This window comes from Topomyia yanbarensis, chromosome 3 (assembly GCF_030247195.1).
Source record: "Topomyia yanbarensis strain Yona2022 chromosome 3, ASM3024719v1, whole genome shotgun sequence".
In the NCBI taxonomy this organism is placed as follows: domain Eukaryota; kingdom Metazoa; phylum Arthropoda; class Insecta; order Diptera; family Culicidae; genus Topomyia; species Topomyia yanbarensis.
The window spans coordinates 295,924,133-295,947,086 of NC_080672.1; the positions used below are offsets into that span (position 1 = coordinate 295,924,133).

Below are 22,954 nucleotides of genomic sequence, written 5' to 3' on the forward strand. Positions count from 1 at the left end.
CTGTAAGTTTACAAACCGATCGTGGAGCTGGCTAATGGCAAGTTGTTACTTGCTGCTGTCACTTAAAAACGACAGTTCTTACTTTAGACACAGACTAGCGTCAAAAATTTCAGCCAAACGGACTGTTCAAAGTGCAGCAGAACGAACATGATGGTTTTGTGAGGGGAAGTAGAGGAGGAAGCCCATGCAAAGCTTATCGGATCTTTCGTGGAAGCAGTTTGGATCCATGGTTACCTGTTTTACTGCTTTTATCTCCGCAAGTCTGTGTATAAAGTGTCTGTAGTTCCTTAATACACCATTGAAAACATTACCTGTATCTCAGTAGTCAGTGATGTAACTGTAATTTTTTGCTTGCATGGTTTTAGCGTGTACCTTCGACCTACTGTCAAAAGATGCCACTTGGGAATCTGCCCGTTGGTGTAGTATTTCGCCCCGTACGTCACATTTTCGCCCGCCGCTTGCCGCCTGTGACACGCACACATATTCGTGTGTCGCCAGACCAGAAGGAAAAACGAGCCCACATTCGTAGCAGCAGCCAACAGTAAAGAAGTGTAGTGATAGGAGTAGGAAAAAAGACATATTTTTCTTTCAGCAAATCAAAAGCAGCATACACTCGCTGTTTAAATTTTTCAGTTTTTATTTGGTTTCAACTAGTGATAAGCAGCATTTATCGTGAACAAAGTGTTTTACAAAGATACAGTTTTTTCCGGTGCAATCTTCTGGTTCGTGGTGCGATTTTCTGTTCTTGTGCAGATTGTTTTCATAAGCTGAAATTGTGTTAATTCGAAATGTTCTATCCTCTGGTAAGTATGCTGGCATTTCTTTTTCTTATTCATCCAGAATCGAAAATCTCGATGTTGGTGGAAATGGGATTTTTATTTCATGATAGTGTGCTCGCGAAAGCCGCGAGCATAAAAGGGAAAAGGAAATGCGAGCTGGCGAACGAGCGAAAAAAGATGAAGGCTCACAAAATAAATTCCTGCACACGAAAAGCGCTGCAACAGCACGCGGTGGATTTTGTTGGAGATCGAACGAAATATAGCAGGAAAAAAAAGATCTCGCGTTCACAATATTCCCAAAGCGAATTTGTATGATCATGTAATCATCGCTTTTATTATCTATATCTTTTACGTTTTGTTCCGCTTTTAAGACCTTTGTTGGAACATTAGCATGAAATTTAGAGATAGCTGTGTGGAAGAGATAATATTTATCCTGAACGCAACCGGCTACTTTGCCATACATTCAGGAGCCTGTTCACCAAAGTCCAGACTTGGTACAAGTGGCTAGTGGTGTTGGTACGGGTGGTGGGTGGAGTAGTGCCCGTCTGCGAAGGGGGCAGGGCAGTATGTACATCGATGGCACTAAGACGCCCGGCTCCTGCGATGTATTATAGGTGTCTGGTGCGACTTCAACTATGTGGTGTGTGTTGCGTGCTGCAGTGCTGCTAGCCAATAAGATGCTCCATGCAACAGTTTGTGAACCTTTCTCACGAAGTATCCGATCTTGGGAAGGTCTAAGGTGGACCCTACAAGAGGAGCATATTTATCAAAAAATGACGGTTTAGCGAGATGAGAAGGAGCTATTGATGGTGTTTGTATTCCAGATCAGCACAGCAAAAACACTGCAATTTGTCCTTATGCTCTTGATTGATTTGATTGACAAAAAGTTGGACAAACTAGGTAACTGTAATAGCACGATAACCTGTTGGTTTAAGGTTGAACAGAGAATGGGCAAAAATCGAAAACGAAAAAAGCAGTTCTTCGTAAAAATCAATCAGCAGTACTGTAACAACATTCTTCATAAGCGGATTGATTTTTATGAAGATCTAACGCACGATGTGGAAAAAACCTGCGTTTTTCGTTTTCGATTTTTGCCCATTCTCTGTCCAACATTAAGCATTAATCAGGTTCAAGATAGTTACAGTGTTTGATTATAACGATACGAGAATTGCCCCTTAATAGGGCTGTGAAAATTGAACAAGGAATCAATACATACTATACCAGAAATCAAAGCTTAAATAATTTGATACACGTTCGTATTTTTTTCTTTAGAAAATAATAATCTTGGTGGTAATGTAGTTGCCACTGCCCACGAAGCCCAAAAACATTGGTGGCAATATAGTTGCCGCTGTTTTAGACAAACATTCCATATACTATTTTTGGTTCTCTCATCGTGATGCATAATCGCCCCGTATCAGATTCGAGTCGAGTCCATCAATTATGATATACAAAAATTTGCTCTTTTAAGCGCATTATCATCGACGAGATTTTGTGATATTTAAAATTCCGTATGGATTTTTGAAAAAATAGATTACATAAAGTGTTCGATTTGGCATCTGCCACTGCGATCAGTATGACAACATTTCATTTAGCATTTAGCATTAGCATTAGCATTTCCTATTTTCTTAATGCAAAGAAATGTCTAGTAAAATTTATGAAATTGTTAATTTTGTTTTTAATTTTCACAGAAGTAAGTACATGGAAACGTCAAAGGATATTTTCTCATAGTGACGAATATTAACCTAGATGTGTCGTACGAATAAGAATAGTACGAGTATAACTTATCGGTAACCAAAATAATTAAGCAGAATCAACATAAATTTTTGGTGACAATATAGTTGCCACTGCCCGCGAATTCCAAAAACACGTTGCTAACATTTAAAAAAAACGAAAAAACTGGATGCTCGGAAAAAACCTACTTTTGCCTTGTAATGTGTAAGTCAACGATTCAATGAACGTAATTTTTAGTAAACACGTATGTTCCATACCTCCTTTTACTGAATATTTCAGTCGGGTTTTTTTTTATATTGTTGTCTAATTAAAAATAAAATATTCGAATTTGATTGTAATTGTAATAGTTAGTCGATTTTTACTGTTTTGTAGGTTTCAATCTACACATCCACAAAATCCTAAATTTATGACTATTTGCTAAACTTGAGGATGCGCTTAAACTTTTGTTTAGATACCACTATAGCAACTAGCTGAGAATTCAACAAATGGTCATCAAAATAATAGAAACAATGTAGTTTATTGTTTGTGTTTGAGTAAAATTCATTTGAAATCGAATCATTTGTACATTCCCGAACCGTTGGGGCACTCGACATCATCCCATGGCTTGCTTGAAATTTCTATGAATCAAGAGTCAATTTGTGAGAAACAAAACTAAATATGTATATGAATATTTAAAAAAAATTGGATAAAACTGGCTCAAATTTAAAAAAAAACTGGAAGATTTTTCCAATTGTTTGACTGGATGCTGTAAAAAAACTGGAAGAACCTAGTTTAAACTGGAAGGTTGGCATCGCTGGGTAGCAATATGTTTTCCACTGTCTTAGAGGCACGATAATATATTTGGAATATTTGTGAGCTATCAAAAAGGCTGCTCTTTTATATAAAAACTGCATATTCTAGTCCATGTAAAAAATTACATATTCTAGTTCAAGTAAACCTAATAATCATATTTATCCTAAAATATTAGGTTTCATAGAAAGATTGAGCTTATATTTTGAAAACTGGTCATTATTGGCCATCTTTAGAGATACAAACTGTTCTCAAACCGTCATTTTGGGTGTGTTAAGGTCCAAAAAATAATGAAGTCCTTTCAATAAGTATTAGACCGGCAACAATTTTGACTTTTTTTTGAAACACTGATAATTCAAATGGTAATTGGATGCACAAATCATATGCAAAATATGAGCTTTTTCTGATAGCTCTAGTTCACCCACAAGAGGTTTGAAGTTTCTATAGTAATATATATGGAATCTCGGAAATAAAAACTTAAAATTAAATAGAAAATTCCACAGTAACTTTGCATACCTCAAAAATGCTGGCCACATAGCTTATCTCATAACGAACAGCTTTGTTGAAGATTACATATTGATTGGAGGTTATTTAACTTTGAAGACCAACCGATTTTTTGAAATTGCCTATTCTAAGCATGTGCGAGAAATAGAGGCAGCATATAATTTTATATGAGAATATCTTTTTACTGCAAAATCGAATCAATTTGCAATGTTGATCCTTACACCTTCAGCGATATATCTGCAGATTATGGGATACACATCATCTTACTGGCATTTTTTAATGAATTTGTTTCTTCTGGCTATTTTTCATGTATTTTACCATACAAACTTGAAAACTCTTGTGAGTGAACTAGAGTTTTCAAAAAAAAAACTTATATTGACATATGGTATGTAAAGCCAATTCCCGTTTGATTTAAGTGTTCCGAAAAAAAAGTCAAAATTGTTGCCGGTCTAATAAGTATATGATTGTAGTGGAGGAAAAATAAATTGTCGCGTAGTTGAGGAGAAAAAAAAATTGTTGGTGGCAATATAGTTGCCACTGCCTTATAAAGGGTTAACGTATTATTTTTAATTAGGTGGAAGGTAACTAAGTACCACGCAGAGAAAAAATTTGTAAAAATAAACAAATTTTGGTTTTAAATAACAATTTTCCCGTTTGATATAGTGACAAACAAGATTCAGGTTTGATTCAATCAATACTGTTGGTTGAAATTACCAACTAATTCATTTGTTGGCTTTTCAGTAGTTTCAACAAATATTTCGCGTGAAACAACAAAATCATGTTAAGTTTAACCGAACAAACAAGTTTGAAGGAACAAAAACAAATCTTCTGTATCAACCAAAGGAGAGAACAACTCAAATTTAGTTGAAATTAAACAAAGATTCTGTTGGTTTTCAACAAAGGGATCAGTTAGATCTAACAAATTTTATTTTGATTCAACAATGTTTCTATTTACAATCTAAACAGAAGTATTTGTTGAACTAAATCAAATACATGCTTTTGATAAACGCCCATTTCAGTTTGAAACAGTCATTCGCCACGTTTTAGATTCAACAAAACGTTTTGTTGATTCAAAAAGGCCTGATTCTTCTTCGTGTTGGTAGAAGAAGACTGTTCCAGAGTGGCTCGAATATGACATTTTTCAGCACAGCACTTTTTGAGTTCCTTTTGTGGTCCCAAATGCCTGTGCAAAGTTTGGGAGCGGTCGGTTGCTTCCCGGGTTTGCGCATTGCGTTCAAAGTTTTTATGGGATTTTATATAGGGAAATCAATTATTTTGCATTTACGTTAATAAAGATCGCTATTTCACTGAATATGAAAAATCAGCTTTATAAAACTATAGTTCAAACCTTGGTTAACAACTTTGTCGAAGATGGTAGCTAGCTACGAGTTTTCGAAAAATAGTTATAACGATTTTAAAACTTATGGTACAATACAAATGCAGTTTTAGTACTTCCATACAGGGCCGCCTTGGGTAGATCTGTTTTTCCAGCATTTGTTGTGCTTTTCTTGCACTTTAATTTGTTTATAAAGTGGTTTGCCAGTTTTTACCCGTTTAAAAGTTATCGCCATTGGAAAAAGAGCGATTTTCAATAAAAAAAAACATGAGTATCTCCACACATACTAGCGAAAACAAGTTTCCGTCTTCGGCAAAGTAATGCAGTTTAATAGTCCAAACAATGTTCTAGAACATTTATATAATGGAAAAGAAATCTAGAAGAAAACTTATGAGAAAAAAACTGTTTTAAGGGGCCTTTTACAAATAATGTCCCATATCTCAAAAAGCTTAAAAGATAAAGAGTTGAAGTCTTCAGATGAAATATTTGTAACGAGTTTCTCTACAACTTTGCTGAAGTAAGTATTTGTTTATCTAAATTATTGAAGAAAATAAGTTTCGTAACTCACTATTAGGGGGATTAATCATCAATCCGATAAGACAGCAAGAAGGGGAGTTCTACTTCAAGAAACTTTCTCAAAGACACCATATTGCTAAAGTCAACAGTTTTGACGCAATCTAAAAGCTCCCGTTTTTTGCTCTTTGGGGCCACTGTGCACCGCCCTGACCTAAATCTAATAGAAATGCAATGGAACGACGTGGAAAACATGTCGAAGAGGAGAAATCCAAGAATCTGAACAATCTCTGGATTTCAAAGAATCTGAATGATCATGGTTGGAAGTTAGAATACTGTTAATTCTAATAGAGCGATATTGTAAACTAGTTGAAAGCGTCCCCCGTTGTCTAGAGACTGTTTTCAAGCAAAAATGATTCCCGACTAAATACTAAACAGCTCTGAATCATTAGTCTTGATCAAAATCAAAATTAACAACAATTTTTAAACATGTGCTTAATTCTGTGTCCAGTCCCAATTCAACTTCCTTGTTAATTTCCTTCATATAATTACAGATTTCGTCTAATACTATGTCATACGATTTATTTTCACGTACCCACTAACAGTACACTACATATCTTGAAAGCATTCGTTAATGATCTGTTTGATTTTATTAAGTTGTTTGGTCTTTATGTATTGGGGATATAAGTGTGCTAATTCTGTGTCCAACACTGTATATAGTATGCTGCCTTCTTCAAAATAAAAGTTGAATGTGTTTGGAACTGTATTAATACTAATTAAAAATGTCAACTTTTTAGCGATTTTGCCTTCTTTTGACAATGTTAATTGGAAATTATTTTGGGATTTTATTAAATTCAAATTAAATAAATGAATTTATAATGTTACATTCCGTTACCTAAGCAAACCTGTGATCAACTAGGTTGTCTAGTTTACTAAAACATAGGAGCAATTATTTAGTTTATCTAGGACAGATGGTAATTCTAAAATTTTATTGATCAATAGGGGCGCCGGCCAGGCCCGAGCGTAGATCGCGGATGGAAAGTGAAGGAATGTTATGGGGTTTTCGATTGATTGACACCGGTGTAGTGGAGTGCACTGAAACTGCACCGTTTTTGCACTTTCTAGCAGAAGTGCAGAAAACTGGGTATGTTCCATTGACACTTCTGCTAGAAAGTGCAAAACCAGTGCAATCCACTACACCGGTGTCAATCTATCGAAAATCCCATTAGTCCGATACTTGCTTTTGCTAAAGCCGTATATACTACTACTGCGCACTCCACAAGTACCACGGGAGGTATTTGTTAATAATGGGATTTTCGATTGATTGACACCGGTGTAGTGGATTGCACTGGTTTTGCGCTTTCTAGCAGAAGTGTCAATGGAACATACCCAGTTTTCTGCACTTCTGCTAGAAAGTGCAAAAACGGTACAGTTTCAGTGCACTCCACTACACCGGTGTCAATCAATCGAAAACCCCATAAGTATAGAAGTTAGATTCTACTTCTTCATTGCCGACGCCAGAGAGGTGACCCCACTTATCTGGACTAGATATCGATCCATCAACTCATGAACCGGGGACCAACCGGCTTTACTTCCCTTCCTAAAGAAGACGTGACCACAGATTTTTTTCACCTCAGAAAAATCTCAACGATCTCGCAGGGATTGAACCCAGACCAACTGGAATGAGTGACGATCACGCTTACCACTCAACCACCGGCGCCGTCAAGACAAGATGACAACCAGGACCATTTAGGACAAATGGTTTCTTATCATTCTTGGCGTTTCTTGTTTCTTTTGATCTGCTAGCTTATGCTGAGAGTTTTCCGACGGTGGAATTTTTCCCGACGGAAAGATCAGCAGCAGTGAAATTTCGTTCGTGTTTTTCCTTTTTAGTCCCTGATCGACCTTTGCTGTGTATCTCGTCTACTATTTACTGTCGCTGATTCCGAAACTAGTCGAGAGGTGAACCGATCGGGAGCAGTCAATCGACTTTACTTATGTACATCCCTACACAGCCACCCTCGCAGGGTTTCTTAAACGACCTGTTTCCCTGAGGATAAGAATATGTCAAATTACCTTCAGTGTGGTCAATTCTTAAAATTAGGCCAAATGTCCGTTATGCGAAATGGCCCTCGTTTTGCACACAGTTAGAAATTATGCCAATTGACCATTATCGTAGATATAAAATTATTTATGTCAAATGTCCGTTTTGCCAAATGACCTGCGTGATCAATTATGCCGAATAGCCGTTATGCTAAATACCTTTATGCCAAATGAAGAACCCACCGGGCAATACCAAGCAAACGGCAGCAGGCTAAGTTGGTTTCAGCCACCTCAAAGGTACAGTAATTTTAGCTATTTATCATTTACCTCTTTTTGGTCTGTGAACTTGGCGGTGGACTCCAGACTACAATTTTTTATGCTTAGAGATTTGTAGCTGGAGACCTTGGATTCTGGTGGTCACTAGAATCTCATAGCAACACGGCGCGTACTTCAGGTGGTGGTTAGAAGCGAAGGGATACCCTGACGACTGGCAATTGAAATATTTTTTGCTGTCAATTTAACTAGATCCAGACCGATGCAGTATCCTATGGTTATTGGTTCATTACACATAATCGAAATTATATATTCCATTTGCATAGTGTATTAAAACTTACATGAATTAACCAAAGTTTTGGGATCAAACCAATTCAAACCCAAATCTAAAGTAAACATCATTCAATTTCACAGTGTACTGAATTTAATGGCAATTTCGTTTTTGACAGTGCACTACACCGGTGTAGTCGGTGCTACACTCATTCAAACTTGGGTGTAATCAGTCTATCTCTTTCTTTGCACTACACCGGTGTAGCACCAAGAAAAAACGAAAACGCCATAAAATTTAAGTGAGCTATCCAAAGTATTGAGACCATATCAATTCAAATGTTCAAAAGTAATCTAGTAATCTTGAAGAACCATCATCCACACGAACCAAACTGTCAAATAAAGCAACTTGAATACTTCCCTACCGTTATTTTCATGGCGTTTTTGTGGTCTGCCATTACCTCTCCAATCATCGGCCTTGGACTGACTTGCGCTTTCATTGCCCCACCAAACGCTGCAAAATTAAATGAAAATAAAATTTGTCATTTACCTCTTTTTGGTAAATATTCTGCTTTGACCATATAAGCCAATACAAACTTTACCATTTGAACGGGAAAACGTTGAGCAGAAATAGCAGATGTCGCTCGAACCATCGAGTTAAAAACAAAAGAAATAAAATAAAAAGAGATTCCATACTCTACCTCATATAAGACGAAACATCTATTAAAAAGTTTATACATGAAAATAACCTTATAAAAGGAGCAAAAAATTGAATGGACCAATTCCATCTTTCCCTGTCTTACAGCAACACACGTTCGAAGATGGAGAAATTGAAGTTGCCAGTGAGGAAATGCTAGGCCAGGATCCGCTGTCTGACAACAAACATTCATTCGCCGTGTCACTATCGCTAGGAAACCCATTCATTAACATCAACAAGATCAAATACCCAAATACACACTTCCAGCATGATCAAATGCACACGAAGTCGACGTACTCTGGAAGATTGGTACACGAGAAAAGCATCGAGCACGTACATTCGTCAAATTCCACTCCTGTACGAAAAAAATATTTCAATATTTACTAAACACATTATTAATTTTTTTTTGCTTTTTTACAGCAACCAACTTTTGAAGATGGAGAAATCGAACTTTCCCGACCGGAAATGCTGAGTCAAGAACAGCTTGTCGAGAACAAACATTCACTCGCCGTGTCGCTATCGTTAGGAAACACGTTAATTAATCTCAACAAAATCAAATACACAAATGCCCAATCTCAGCATGATCAAATGTCTTCGATGCGTCCTGAAATGTTGGCTCAGTATCCACTAACGGACAACAAGCACTCGCTCGCGGTATCACTTTCGCTAGGGAATACATTAATCAATCTCAACAAGATCAAGTGTCCACAGTGTCGGAAGGTTCGTAAGAGTGGAAGGGGACAAAAATATGCACCCAAGTCAATCCTTTTTTATTCTATGTTGACCCTGCTCAAAAGTCACATCTTGAATACCCTTCGTCTCTCACCAAACACATAACACAGGCTTTCTTTGTTATTGAGTCGAGTTGCCTCGTAAAAAACCTGTTTTGACTTAGTCTTATTGCTCCTTTATCACCCATTTTTTACACCCCCTTCGTCAAGATGTGTGAGCAAACGAATTTACGGACGGGTAGATCGTTTCCATTGATTTTCGTTTTTTTCTGTCTTTCTGTTTATCATCCCTCATACGCACATGTGAATTGCGTACAAACGCAAACACTATGGATTCCCGAAAACGAAATCATGTTTAACAGCGCTTTGATACGATGGAGGAAATGCAACAACACCGCACCAAACATCTGACAGAAAATAAATTTAAGTGCGAAATATGCAGTAAGGAGTTCCCTAGTCACAGCTCGATGTGGAAACACACCAAAGCCCACACCGGCGATCGTAAGGATTTTGTTATGCTATGTATGCAAAATATCGTAACTGAAATTGGCAATGTTTTCTTTTTCTCCACTATTACAGGTCCATTCGTTTGCCAAATCTGCAACAAGGGTTTCACGCAATTAGCTAACCTGCAACGCCATGACCTTGTTCATAACGGTAAGCATTAATAACTTGAATTGCAATTTTGAACTTATTTTCTTTACAACATGATACCACGATTTTCGGTACGAGCTAGAATATTGCCGTGCAACGTTGGTTATCATTATTGCCACTAATATTCTGAAAAGTCTGGAAATGTGGTATTCCTGGCTAATGTGATTATTCGCATGCTGCGTTTCTAGCATTAACGGGGAGAGTGGGGTAAGGATTTTAGCGTAGAAAAACACCGTTTATGCTGGAGGTTGATTTTTGCATTTCTAACCATTATTGGTTAGAAAACTACATTTAACTCCCAATATATATTGCACAACAACTAGAGGACACCAAGTTAGTATGTTAACGCATATAGCGAGCCATATCACGTTTAAATGGGACACGATAATTTGATTCCCACGGTTTGCGAAGAAAATAATGCTCCATGCGCGACTGGCACATTTTAGACCCTCCAGCCATTAAGCCCTCGCCACGGAACTACACCTTGACTTAGGTATTCCTGCGTTCAGTAGCCTCCTACGACGGGAGCAGCTTCAAAAGATTCCAACTAACTAGGACTGTACACTACAACAACAACATTCGATACGTACAAACCAAATAGCCGTGATTTAATTTTACTTCTAGTGGACTTAGTAACTAAAGCAAATCCTCCCCATGCGCAGCAAGCGAGCGTGAAACCAGTCGCTTGGGTACGGGTTCAAATTTCATCGTGATTCACAAATGAAGGGCCCAGTGCAAGACCGTCAAGTCAAAAAATATCAAAAGTGGGTTAATCACAAATTATTGTACGTTATTATTTAATGAATGCAATGACACTGATTTCTGGCCAAAAAACTTAATTTGAAGGTATTTATTTGAATAAACTATTGTTTAGCATTTGAAAAAAATCTTCAAATATTCAAATGAAAGATCGGCCCAAGTCGAATTGGGCCGTTTTTCCTTTCAGTCCTGCAGAGGGATAAATAAGCTTACATATGGTAATAAAAGTAATTTTTACGACTTTTGTGCAGTACACATTTTTATTACATAAAGGTTTTTACATATAGAATATTTAAAACGATTTGATGGTACATGTCAAACTTTAACGTTATAACGTTCACTATTCGATACATGCATTTTTATATTGAATTAATGTCGGATTCGTCCCAATCTCCGTTCGAAGTATTTTCAGTATAGGGTCGTTCATATACCACGTGAACAATAAAATCTTCATTTTTGACTCCCTCCTTCCCCACCGTGGACAAGCGAGGCCTATTCCCGTACCACTACCTCATTCCCGTAATGTCCATCTGGACTTTCCAAAATTGTATTTGGGTGGCTTCATAAATAGAAATGGCTTTTCAATTCTCGGAGAAAATTTCACAATGTGTTAACTTTATCCACAGAATATAGAACCTTTTTGATAAATTTCCGTGTCTCATTTCTGAACGGCATTGTAATCTATTGGATTTACGTTTTAAAGATTTTTTTTTATTAACAGATTAAGGCCGAAGTGGCCTGTGCCGTATACAAAAGATTCCTCCATTCCACTCGGTCCATGGCCGCGCGTCGCCAGCCACGCAGTCTGCGAAGGGTCCGCAAATCGTCTTCCACCTGGTCGATCCATCGTGCTCGCTGCGCACCACGTCTTGTACCGGTCGGATTGCAATTGAGAACCGTTTTCACCGGGCTATTGTCCGACATTCTGGCTACGTGCCCGGCCCACCGTAGTCGTCCGATTTTCGCGGTATGACAGATGGGCGACTCTCCCAACAGCTGATGCAACTCATGGTTCATTCGCCGTCTCCATGTGCCGTCTTCCATCTGCCCTCCACCGTAGATGGTACGCAGCACTTTCCGTTCGAAGACATCAAGTGCGCGTTGGTCCTCCACGAGCATGGTCCAGGTCTCGTGCCCGTAGAGAACTACCGGTCTAATCAGCGTCTTGTAGATGGTCAACTTCGTACGACGGCGAACTCTGTTCGACCGAAGTGTCTTGCGGAGGCCAAAGTAAGCACGATTTCCTGCCACGATGCGTCTACGAATCTCTCTGCTGGTATCATTGTCGGCGGTCACCAGTGAGCCCAAGTACACGAACTCTTCAACCACCTCGATTTCGTCGCCACCGATGCAAACTCGAAGCGGGCGGTTGTCATTCTCTTCTCGAGAACCTCTTCCTATCATGTACTTTGTCTTCGACGTGTTGATGGCAAGACGCGCTTGGCTTCTCTTTTCAGTCTGATGTAGGCTTCCTCCATCTTCTCAAAGTTTCGTGCAATAATATCAACGTCATCGGCGAAGCCAAGTAGCTGAACGGACTTTGTGAAAATCGTACCACTCGTGTCGATCCCTGCTCTTCTTATTACACCTTCCAGCGCGATGTTGAATAACAGACACGAGAGACCATCACCTTGCCGTAACCCTCTGCGTGATTCGAAGGGACTCGAGAGCGTTCCTGAGACACGTACTACGCACATCACCCGATCCATCGTCACCTTCACTAATCGCGTCAGTTTGTCCGGGAATCCGTACTCGTGCATAATCTGCCATAGCTGATCTCGATCGATAGTGTCGTATGCGGCTTTGAAGTCGATGAACAAATGATGTGTGGGCACATTGTACTCGCGGCATTTCTGCAGTACTCGACGAAGAGCGAACACCTGGTCCGTGGTAGATCGTTCGCTCATGAAACCCGCGTGGTACTGCCCCACGAACTCTCTTGCAATTGGTGATAGTCGACGGCATAGTATTTGGGAGAGTACCTTGTAGGCGGCGTTCAGCAGGGTGATTGCTCGGTAATTACAGCAATCCAGCTTGTCGCCCTTTTTGTAGATAGGACACACGACACCTTCCATCCACTCCTCCGGTAAAATCTCCTCCTCCCAAATCTTGGTAATCACCCAGTGCAGCGCTTTAGCCAGTGGCTCGCCACCGTGTTTTAGTAGCTCGCTTGATATTTGGTCAACCCCAGCGGCTTTATTATTTTTGAGCCGGCTAATCTCCTCCTGGATTTCTTGGAGATCCGGAGCCGGTAGTGTAATGTCTTCCGCGCGTGCTCCCAGGTGCGTTACCGTGCCATCCTCGTCGTCTGCTGCATCGCCGTTCAGGTGTTCTTCGTAGTGCTGCCGCCACCTCTGGATCACCTCACACTGGTCCGTGAGAAAATTCCCGTTTGTATCTCTGCACATGTCGGCCTGTGGTACGTGGCCCCTGCGCGAGCGGTTCAACTTCTCGTAGAATTTCCGTGTGTCTTTAGCGCGGTACAGCTGCTCCATCGCTTCATCGCTTACGTTTTAAAGAGTCATCATAATAACACAAAGTTGATTCTTCGGAAAGTTCTGATTTTAATTTGGCTTTGGAAGTTTCTGAATACCGTAATATTCAAGATGGAAATTCAGTGATCTGCAGCAGCTGCTACCATTGTGCGTAATTTCGTGCGAAAAACGCCAAAACGATGTAAGAAGGACATAAAGAACACAATAGCATCTGTTCAAGATGGCATCAGCATTCGATCAGGCTCCAAACAATTCAAGGTTCCGTTCAAAATATTACGTGCTCGTTTGAAAGGGAACTGCACCTCATCAATGAAAGCGCGTCAGAGAACGAAAAGGAATAAAAAAAATGCTTCGAAGCGCAAGCGTGATCGTCGCACAGCTAAGCAATAAGCAACTCCTCCTGCTTCATCAGACGATAAAATTAGAAGCAGTAAAAAGCGCATTGAAAATAACTCGTCATAAACAATTATTATCTGGAGACTTAATAGGACACCTTGCGGTTCTAAAAGATTTCCCTATAAATAACCTTATCATTACAAACGAAGATTGGCTACAGGTAATGCCGAACTTTGAAACTCCCTACAAAATAATGAGTCTGAACGGTCAACCTGGGAACAAGGTGGCCCTATTCTCCGTCCAGGCTCAGTAATTTTCTACACAGATGGGTCTAAAATGAACCATTTGACGGGATCTGGTGTTACAGGACCAGGAATAAACACTAGTATTCCCATGGGATACTGGCCGACAGTTTTTCAAGCAGAAATATATGCCATTCTAGAATGCACTTACGTGTGTCTGAAGAGAAAATACCGGTATGCAAATATCTGCATTTTCTCAGACAGTCAAGCAGCACTAAATGCCCTAAGGGCTCCTACATGTCGCTCAAAACTAGTATGGGAGTGCATCCTTGCACTCCGACAATTGGCGGAGAAAAATCAGGTCAATTTGTACTGGGTTCCAGGACATTGTGGAGTTGCAGGGAATGAAAAAGCCGATGATTTAGCAAGAAGAGGGTCTTCCACTAATTTTATCGGACCAGAACCATTCTGTGGAGTCTCATCGTGTGCCCTCAAAATGGAACTGAAAAAGTGGGAGATCACAGCTGTAAACAACAATTGGAGTACCATAACTGGACTGCGACAATCAAAGAAATTTATTTCACCCAACGATAAAAAAAGCCTGGAGCTGCTTAGATTAAATAAGAAAGAACTATGCATCATCACAGGACTACTTACAGGACACTGTCCGAGTAAATATCATCTTATGAAGATTGGTAAACTTACAAACGATATATGCCGCATCTGCGGATCAGAAAGTGAAACATCACAGCATTTGCTCTGCGAATGCCGTACACTGATGCAACGCAGACTTAGAGTCCTCGGTAAAGGAACACTGGAGCCTTTTGATATTTGGACTGCAAATCCCAAACAGGTAATAAACTTCATCCGAAGTGCAGTGCCTAGTTGGGAAGAGTGTGTATTTCAATAAAGACAATCATTCATCAATAGTGATATGTCATAGTTGATAGTACACTTAGATTAAGGAAGGGGCATACCACAATAGATCTAAATATTGGTCGCAGTGGTCCGTCTCCAACAAAAAAAAAGCAATAACGTGAGCCAGAATGCACAACTTCAATTCACACTCTGGCGACGACGAGGACACCGAAGAAGTAATTCGCAAGTATAAAGCCAGACACAGCTGCTGAAAAAGATGTTTTTTCAACATTTTTTTCAACGTTTCCTTCCGAGCTTGAGCGAAGTTTTAGGTAAAATTAATGCATCTTTGAATTTCCTTTCGCTCTAACATTGCTGAGCCAGATGAATTTTGTAAAAAAAAATTCTAACACTGTCCGTCTTAATGCACATTCTTTTTTCCGGGTGCTCTTCCAGGATTTGATTATCCAAAGGCTTTTCCGGACATTCTGATGAAATATCTGCGAAGTGTGCTGTAGACGGACATTCATCATTCGACGTTGTTGTAATAGTTGTATTCATTAAACTTTCATACATATCCCATGTTTCCAACAAGGATTGGTTTATCTGTGAATTAATTTTAAGTTCATTTCTGAAATAACAGAAAACTGCTGCCTACAGATACTTACCTTCAGTATCATCCTTTCCGTATCCGTAGAATCCATCTTCTACTTCGGTTGCTAGATTCGTAGTCAGCCTTGCTTTTTGTTTAATTTCCTTCCAGCCATATAACAGGTTGGTGTCACCTACTGGATCCGGCCAAATCGTAGCAGATTCATGTTTCTCAAACATTTTTTACTGTCCTACTTTGAGGCTAGATTCCAGATATCTAAAACAAATGTTCGCCTTTGTATTCACGATTTTTGTTTCCTTATCTGATTTAAAACACAAATTGGGTCCACCGCCCGACTTATCTTGCTCTAGTAGAAGCATTCCACAGTTGACGCACAGAGGATTCCACCTTTACGGAAATCATTTGCTATAACGATTTTTGGATTCTTCATGTCATCAACCGCTCCGGCGTGAAAAGTTCAATATTCGATTAAACGTTTATTACATTTGACTTTCAAGGGTCTAGAAAATGACACGTCCAACGGCTGGAACTAAATTGGAGTGATCTGACTTGAACGACAAAATTCAACCGTCTCGTACGAAACATTACATGGCCATCAACAAAAATAATCGGTAGATGTATTCCGGTTTTGGTCACCCAAGGAACAATAACGTTCCTCAAATGATCCAAAAATGTTTTTTGTGTCATCCACTCAGGTTTCTTGAAAATCTGCTGTATTTTTTGCTTGTTGATAAAATAATCCAATTTCTTGAACCCGATTTGCTGTCATCATGCAAATCCTTTTGATAATTGATTTCTCCTCCTCTAAAGCCAAAACAGTAGGTAGGTTTAGTCTACTTTCTACTTCTGCCCAAGTCAGACGTACAATTGAACCAAGTGAACAACAAATAGCAATCTCTCAGTCTAGTATGCATTGTCTCGAGAACAAAGGAAAGATTTAATTTATTCTTCCCATCATGAGCGGTCGTTGACTTTAAATTCTGTTCAATACGATTGAGTTTTCGTGAAGTGGAATACTTGCTAAAGATGAAGATGCAGCTTAGGCTTAAGGAGGTTACGTATCTTCAGTATCATCATCTTCGCAATGTAGTACTCGTATCATTCAACACGTTAGCCCAAGCCGAACGTTTCGTTTTGCAGAACAACTTGAAGCACGTGGCTGAAAGTGATAAAGTTGAAATTAAGATTCCCGTGTATATAGAAAAAGACTACGTTAATGTAAAGCTACATGATCTATCACCACGTACCCCTCCTGATCTAATTGCAAAATACATGTTGCAATACGGAGAAGCAGAATCTGTTACACGTGATACGTGGAGAAATTTCTTCCCGGGTACTCCTAACGGCGTTCTTGTGGTGAGGATGCGGATCGAAAGACCTATCCCCTCCCACTTGACTATAAAACTCAAAACCCACGAAGCTACTATTAACCAAATTACGTTATGCACCCATGAGGGGCAAACTCCTACATGCAAGTATTGTAATCAGCCAACGCACCACGGACAACCTTGCGCGGAAGATACAGAGGAGAATGCATCTCTACCGATTGCCAACGTATCCACGACAAACCAACCAAAAAAAGAGTTTTCAATACCAACACCTGAACCACAAACGGTTGCCAAATTTGTGGCAGCTGTTCAGTCCATATTGACAACAGCAAAAGCAGCATCCAGCACCCCAAAAACCACTGTAAGCAACATCGGTGAAGAAGGTAATAATAATGACGACGGATTTACATTGATCACCCGTAAGTGTAGCAGGAAAGAACACCTGATCCCGAGCACCAAGACACTTTTAACGATGATGACCTTGATGCGAAGGACAGGAGAGAATTAAATGATCTCCATAACGCAGCAGGCGAGCCGCGAAAGAAGGTCTCCGCTCGCAATAAAAAGTTGTGCGCACGAGATCCAACGAATAATCAATAATATTTGTTTTTTTTTTTTAATTTTACATTTTGTAAACATATGAAAGATCCATGGCTCCGTTAAGCTACCGCTATGAGCCGTGTCAAATAAACGAAATAAAATAAAAAAAACAGTAGGTTTCCCCAGTGAACACAACTTTTGAATTCTCAGTAGATTTTCGTATAGATACACCTCTTTGTATCATATCCACAGCTTTTCCGACTGTAGCCTCGCTGTAGGCCATATACTTACTTTCCCATGCTTGGTTGACAAATAATTGGGAACACAGTGAGTCTAAATTGACGCAGACGATTTTCGTTCAAAATGCTCTCCAAACATCCATTAGATGGCTGAATCTGTGGGAAAACACAAATAATACTTATTGGTGGACCGAAATCAATTATATTATCACAAAAAATAGATTTTGCACGTGAAAATTAATAAATACTAATCAACTAAGGAGGAAGAGCCGATTTCTTCACCCTCGCTTATCGTTTAAGCCAGGTTTAAACGTACTGGTGAACCTGGTTTAACAGTTAAGCGAGGATGACGAAATCGGTTCTTCCTCCTTAGTTTTGGTGCTACAGTGGAGACAAAATGACGCATTTGACAGATGACTTTTTCGATTTGTTTTTTATTACGCTTATTTGTAATCAGCCAAGATTTTTTTATTATGAATGTGTTGCATAAGTGTAAACAAAGGACTTGGAGTTAATTTTAAGTGGTACAATTCAAAGCAAAAAGGAGTTAATTTCGAATGAATAGAGAAGTGTGTCAAGTTTGGACCTGTGTCAAGTATGGTGCTCCCACGGTACCCCCCAGTTTTCAAAAACATTGAAAAAAGTGCCTTCGCCTTATTGGATTTTGCTTGAAAAATATTTACCCAGGCGTAAAATCATTATTGTTAAAATATTGCCAGATGTATACCCTTTCTAACGAATGCTTGCTTGTCAAAATCAGTGCGAAAATACCATCGCGCGAGCTCGCCAAAAAATGACCTACTTGACCCCATTCTACTCTACGTTGATCCGGTAATTAGAAGGGTCCGATTTGGTTCAAATGTGGATCACACATTCATGTTGGGACTAGGAATCGACTAAAGGGTGGGCCGATAGGAGTCATTTTTCTCGAGTCACTCTAATGTTCCTATAGGTATGGCTTGTGTCGTTGATGTTGGCTCCAACACCATTTTTGAAGATAAATGTGTCCCGTATAACATTCGCCTACAAACCGCTCCGCACAGTCACTTTTTTAGAATGTAACGGAGTCCCTAGGATCTCCGGCTGCTCATCAAACTGAACACACAGTTTTGTTTGTTAATTTTTTTGACTAAAATGTCATTTTTGGTATTCCATAATTTGACGACCTTCAAGCGTAAATTTATGCATGATGAAATTCCACTGAAAACTGAAGACTAACAGTTTCATTCTCATTCGTCTAGTCGATTTGTCATCATAATCATGATGAAGTTCAGCACTGATTTGAAATAGTAATGTAAGATTGTCAAGTATGTACTTTTTGTTTGTTCTCGCATAGTAAAAAATCCCGATTATTTCTAGTGCAAAATTTTGTTGGCATTGAACGAAAACACCACAAAGTTCAGGCTAAAAAAGGGCGCGCAGGGAAAGTAAAAATGTTGCAAATATCACAAAACTCTTGCCTTGGGCATCACAATTAAATTAAATCGAACATGAACTCGCAGTCAGCCAGATTAGGGGAATTTCGTTCTATCTATATTATCAAATCTCAACCGTAACAGGGTTATTGGGGACGGACATAGCGTAGTTGGTAAATCGATTGCCTTGTTCGCAGCTCACCTGAGTTCGATTCCCAGCCCCGCACATAGGGTTCGAGATTTTTTCAAAAGAGATTTCCGAAAAGAGGCGAATAGTGACCCTAAGGTAAAAACCTCCATAATCAAAATAAAAAAGTTACAGAGTTATTGAACTTTTGCTGTAAATAACTCGGTGAATAGCATGCATTTAAGGGTTATTCTTCGAGTTTTATTAAGGGATATTCAATTTTTACTGCGATCGTTTACTCATACAAAATGATTGCATAATCGTTCGCTTGGCATGATTACTGTTATTTTGGTTCATAGTGGTTAGAAACGTCTAACACGGAATTAACAGCTAGAGATGAATCAAAGAAGATGAGTAGGAGTACGCTGTATTTCTAAGTCAAGTCGTATTTTCTTCTTTCTATTTTCCGATTGTTTCACGCCACATAGGACTGAAGCCTTTCAAATGTCCAATCTGCGAAAAGTGCTTTACACAGCAGGCAAATATGCTGAAACATCAGCTCCTTCACACTGGTAATTCTAGATTACAAACGATTATCTCATCCTTTGTTACTTAAATTTCCCTTATTTATAGTACCTATTAAGTATGTGCATTTAACTTCTTTTATTCATCTCTTTACACCCAATTCGACCAGTTTCTTGAATTCCTTCCTGCCAAATATATATTATCTTTTATATTAAAGCAAATGTTTGTTTCATTCCAGGACTTAAACCATATAAATGTCCGGTGTGCCAGAAAGCATTCTCTCAACATGCAAATATGATAAAACATCAGATGCTTCATACAGGTTTGTAGAACAGTGTATAGCTTTTGTAGCGTTACCCGTTGCTCTCTTTCTGACCCTACATTCCTCTACACTGTAACAAAACACATATCAATGTAAAACGCTGACTCCTGAAAATGTTGCTATCTCATTCTCTTTTCTTTCTTTCCGATGGCGATCCATGCAGGTTTGAAGCCTTATAAATGTCCAGTGTGCCATAAGGCTTTCACCCAACACGCCAACATGGTTAAACATCAGATGCTTCATACCGGTAAATATCGTATTACTTATACGATATCCTGTTTCTCTATTATTACCTTCCCTTTTCGTTGCATCAAGTCCAAAAATCCTACTATAAATATTAAATAGATGACTATCTCTAAAACAGTATCATTGGATAAGGGAAATGCATCCCTAGAAATAAAATTCATTTCGTGGAACGAATGGTCCCTAGAATGTCTTTGACTTTACATGACTCTTGATTACAAACAGAGCGTAAGTTACGCTTGAAAACGTTGAAGATAACACTTTTTACAATTTACATCTATCATATCGAAAGGTATGCGTTGAAAAGCATTTACGAAACATTGATCGGTTTAGTACCAACTGTACTATGAAAGGGCTTCTGTAAATATCCACATTCATGGAACGTATCAAATATAACAAAACTTTGGATTGGGATATTCGAATACAGTCCAAGAGTGCTTACTGTCTTTTTTGTACCCCATAGCCTAAAGAGTGTCCCACATCAAATTGCATCACGGAAAAAAACTATGTAGAATATTAGCTAGATACCGATCCTTTTCAAACTTTCAGACAATAAAATATAACTCGTTAGTAAGCTTTTGGTTTATGTATTTTATTCAACTTCAATCCACAACCGTACGCAGCTTCTTATGTACGGAAACCCACTTTTTTCATGTCTTCTTAGATTTGATCTCCTTAGGGTGCTTTCGTAGCGCCTAGTTCCCAGTATTATTCTATGGGTCTTAATTTCCCAGTATTATTCTATGGGTTTTAGTTCCAGTTGGCTTCGTAACACTTCAGGACAACATTTGAATAATTGCACGAAGCTAGATCCGACCAGATGACCGTGGGACCATCGTGTTGTTTCAACAGAGGAAGCAGACGCTTCTCGAAACACTCCTTAAGGCAGATCTCCCCGTTTGCAGTCCCGGTAGTCACGAACGACGCATTCCGTTTTTGTCATTTAAGCAGATCGCTTGCCAAATCATGTATTTATTGGCAAACTTTGAAAGATTCTACTGCCTTACTTTCTCCGGAACATCAAACTCGTGCTGGGCGGTAAAGAACAGTAGCCCCAGAAGCTGCCGGAAGTCCGCCTTGACGCAAGTCTCATCATCCATGATGAGACAATGAGGCTTCATCAGCATCTGGGTCTACAATTACCAGGCTCGTGACTTTCCCACCGTATTTCGTCACGATTTGGAGTCTTCTGCACTTTGTATGTATGCAGCCCCTCACGATCCTTGTCTCTTTGAACGAAAGACTTGGACAGATTCAACTTTTTGGCCACCTTTCTGGCCGAAGCATAGGGATTCCGCTTAAACGCTTTCATTACACGCTTGTGATCCTGATCAATAATAGAACATCCATTCGGGCTGCATTTCTCCTTCCGTTCGATGTTCACAGTTTGTTAGTAACGACTCACCGTTGACTGCACGATTACGAGTTGTTTTCCGATGTCCTGATGAGAGAGCTGTGGATTTTCTAGGTCCTTACGCAAAATCAATTCGTGACGTTGCTTTTCGAGTGATGCCATTTTTTCCGATTTTCGAAAAACTGACAGCGAAAAACTAAACTACTCCTACCCAAATTTTCAATGGGTTATTTTGTACAACGTTTTTTCCGTGATACAATTCTATGTGGGACACCCTTTATTGCACGCTTATAACACTTCTGACCTAGTTACTGACGAAGACGAATCAGCTTAGACCTCAAAACACCTTGCTATGGACAATATTTATGTCATCGACGAATGACATGGGTTCCTGTTAGTCTGGTCTGGTCTGTCGTTAAAATAGTGGGGGAACATTCTGGGCATACATTGTTTTCTTGTAGGATGATGAGAGTTTCATAAGATGAAATTGAGAGACAGCCGTTGATGAACTGCCCAATAGAGATATACACCCCTATTCTTGTTTACGGCGAATGCGACATTTGTTCGAGAGCGATTCGAACGATTCGTTAACCCATTTGACTTTTCCTGTCAGAAACGGGAATACAAACCACTTTTGAATAAATCTCGCATTCGTTGTAAACAAAAATAAGGGTGATGTATATAGATACCCGCAGCAAATCAACACACAAATGCTTTCATCTTTAACCAAATATTTCTCATATGTCCTGCTGATTTTTGGGAACTAAGTAAAATTTGCGAGCCAATGATGCATGGCTGATATTAAATATCAGCGATCTGTCTAATATATCTTTAAAGGAGAATTGCATTCGTTCCGCCAAATGAGTGAATTAGAGAGAATGGTCAAATTCGCCCAATTGTCTATTCCGCTAAATAATGCGGTGACAAAGAAGATATTTCCTAATAACCTATCTTATATACCATTTCGTTTCAGGTTTAAAACCTTATAAGTGTCCTGTTTGTGATAAAGCATTTACCCAACAAGCCAATATGGTCAAGCATCAGATGCTACATACTGGTAAGTCACTTTATATCCATATTGGTACCCTAGCTATAGTACTTGAATGAAACAACTTCGGCTTCAAATGTCTACTCCCTACCGATTAGATGACATCCAGAGAATTCACTAATCTCGATCGTTTGTTTTCTCCCATCTTTCCCACGTTTCAATCGCAATCATTTAAATAAAATGAAACTTCCCC

General features: G+C 39.1%; 1 protein-coding gene across 10 annotated transcripts in view; it reads left to right on the top strand.

The window, feature by feature from the left end:
* Positions 1 to 479: 479 nt before the first annotated feature.
* Positions 480 to 22,954, top strand: part of LOC131693730 (zinc finger protein 271-like) — a 45,416-nt gene continuing 22,941 nt past the window's right edge. For 5 of the 10 annotated variants that reach the window (XM_058981823.1, XM_058981832.1, XM_058981826.1 and 2 more), the window contains exons 1-9: positions 480 to 803; positions 9,041 to 9,289; positions 9,353 to 9,652; positions 10,026 to 10,164; positions 10,243 to 10,320; positions 19,758 to 19,841; positions 20,033 to 20,116; positions 20,280 to 20,363; positions 22,687 to 22,770. In XM_058981823.1, coding sequence (XP_058837806.1) covers positions 789 to 803; positions 9,041 to 9,289; positions 9,353 to 9,652; positions 10,026 to 10,164; positions 10,243 to 10,320; positions 19,758 to 19,841; positions 20,033 to 20,116; positions 20,280 to 20,363; positions 22,687 to 22,770 — 1,117 coding nt within the window. In that variant the 5' untranslated portion in view covers positions 480 to 788. The remainder of the gene's footprint in view (positions 804 to 9,040; positions 9,290 to 9,352; positions 9,653 to 10,025; positions 10,165 to 10,242; positions 10,321 to 19,757; positions 19,842 to 20,032; positions 20,117 to 20,279; positions 20,364 to 22,686; positions 22,771 to 22,954) is intronic. The other 5 variants (XM_058981825.1, XM_058981830.1, XM_058981831.1 and 2 more) reach the window with 3 other exon arrangements.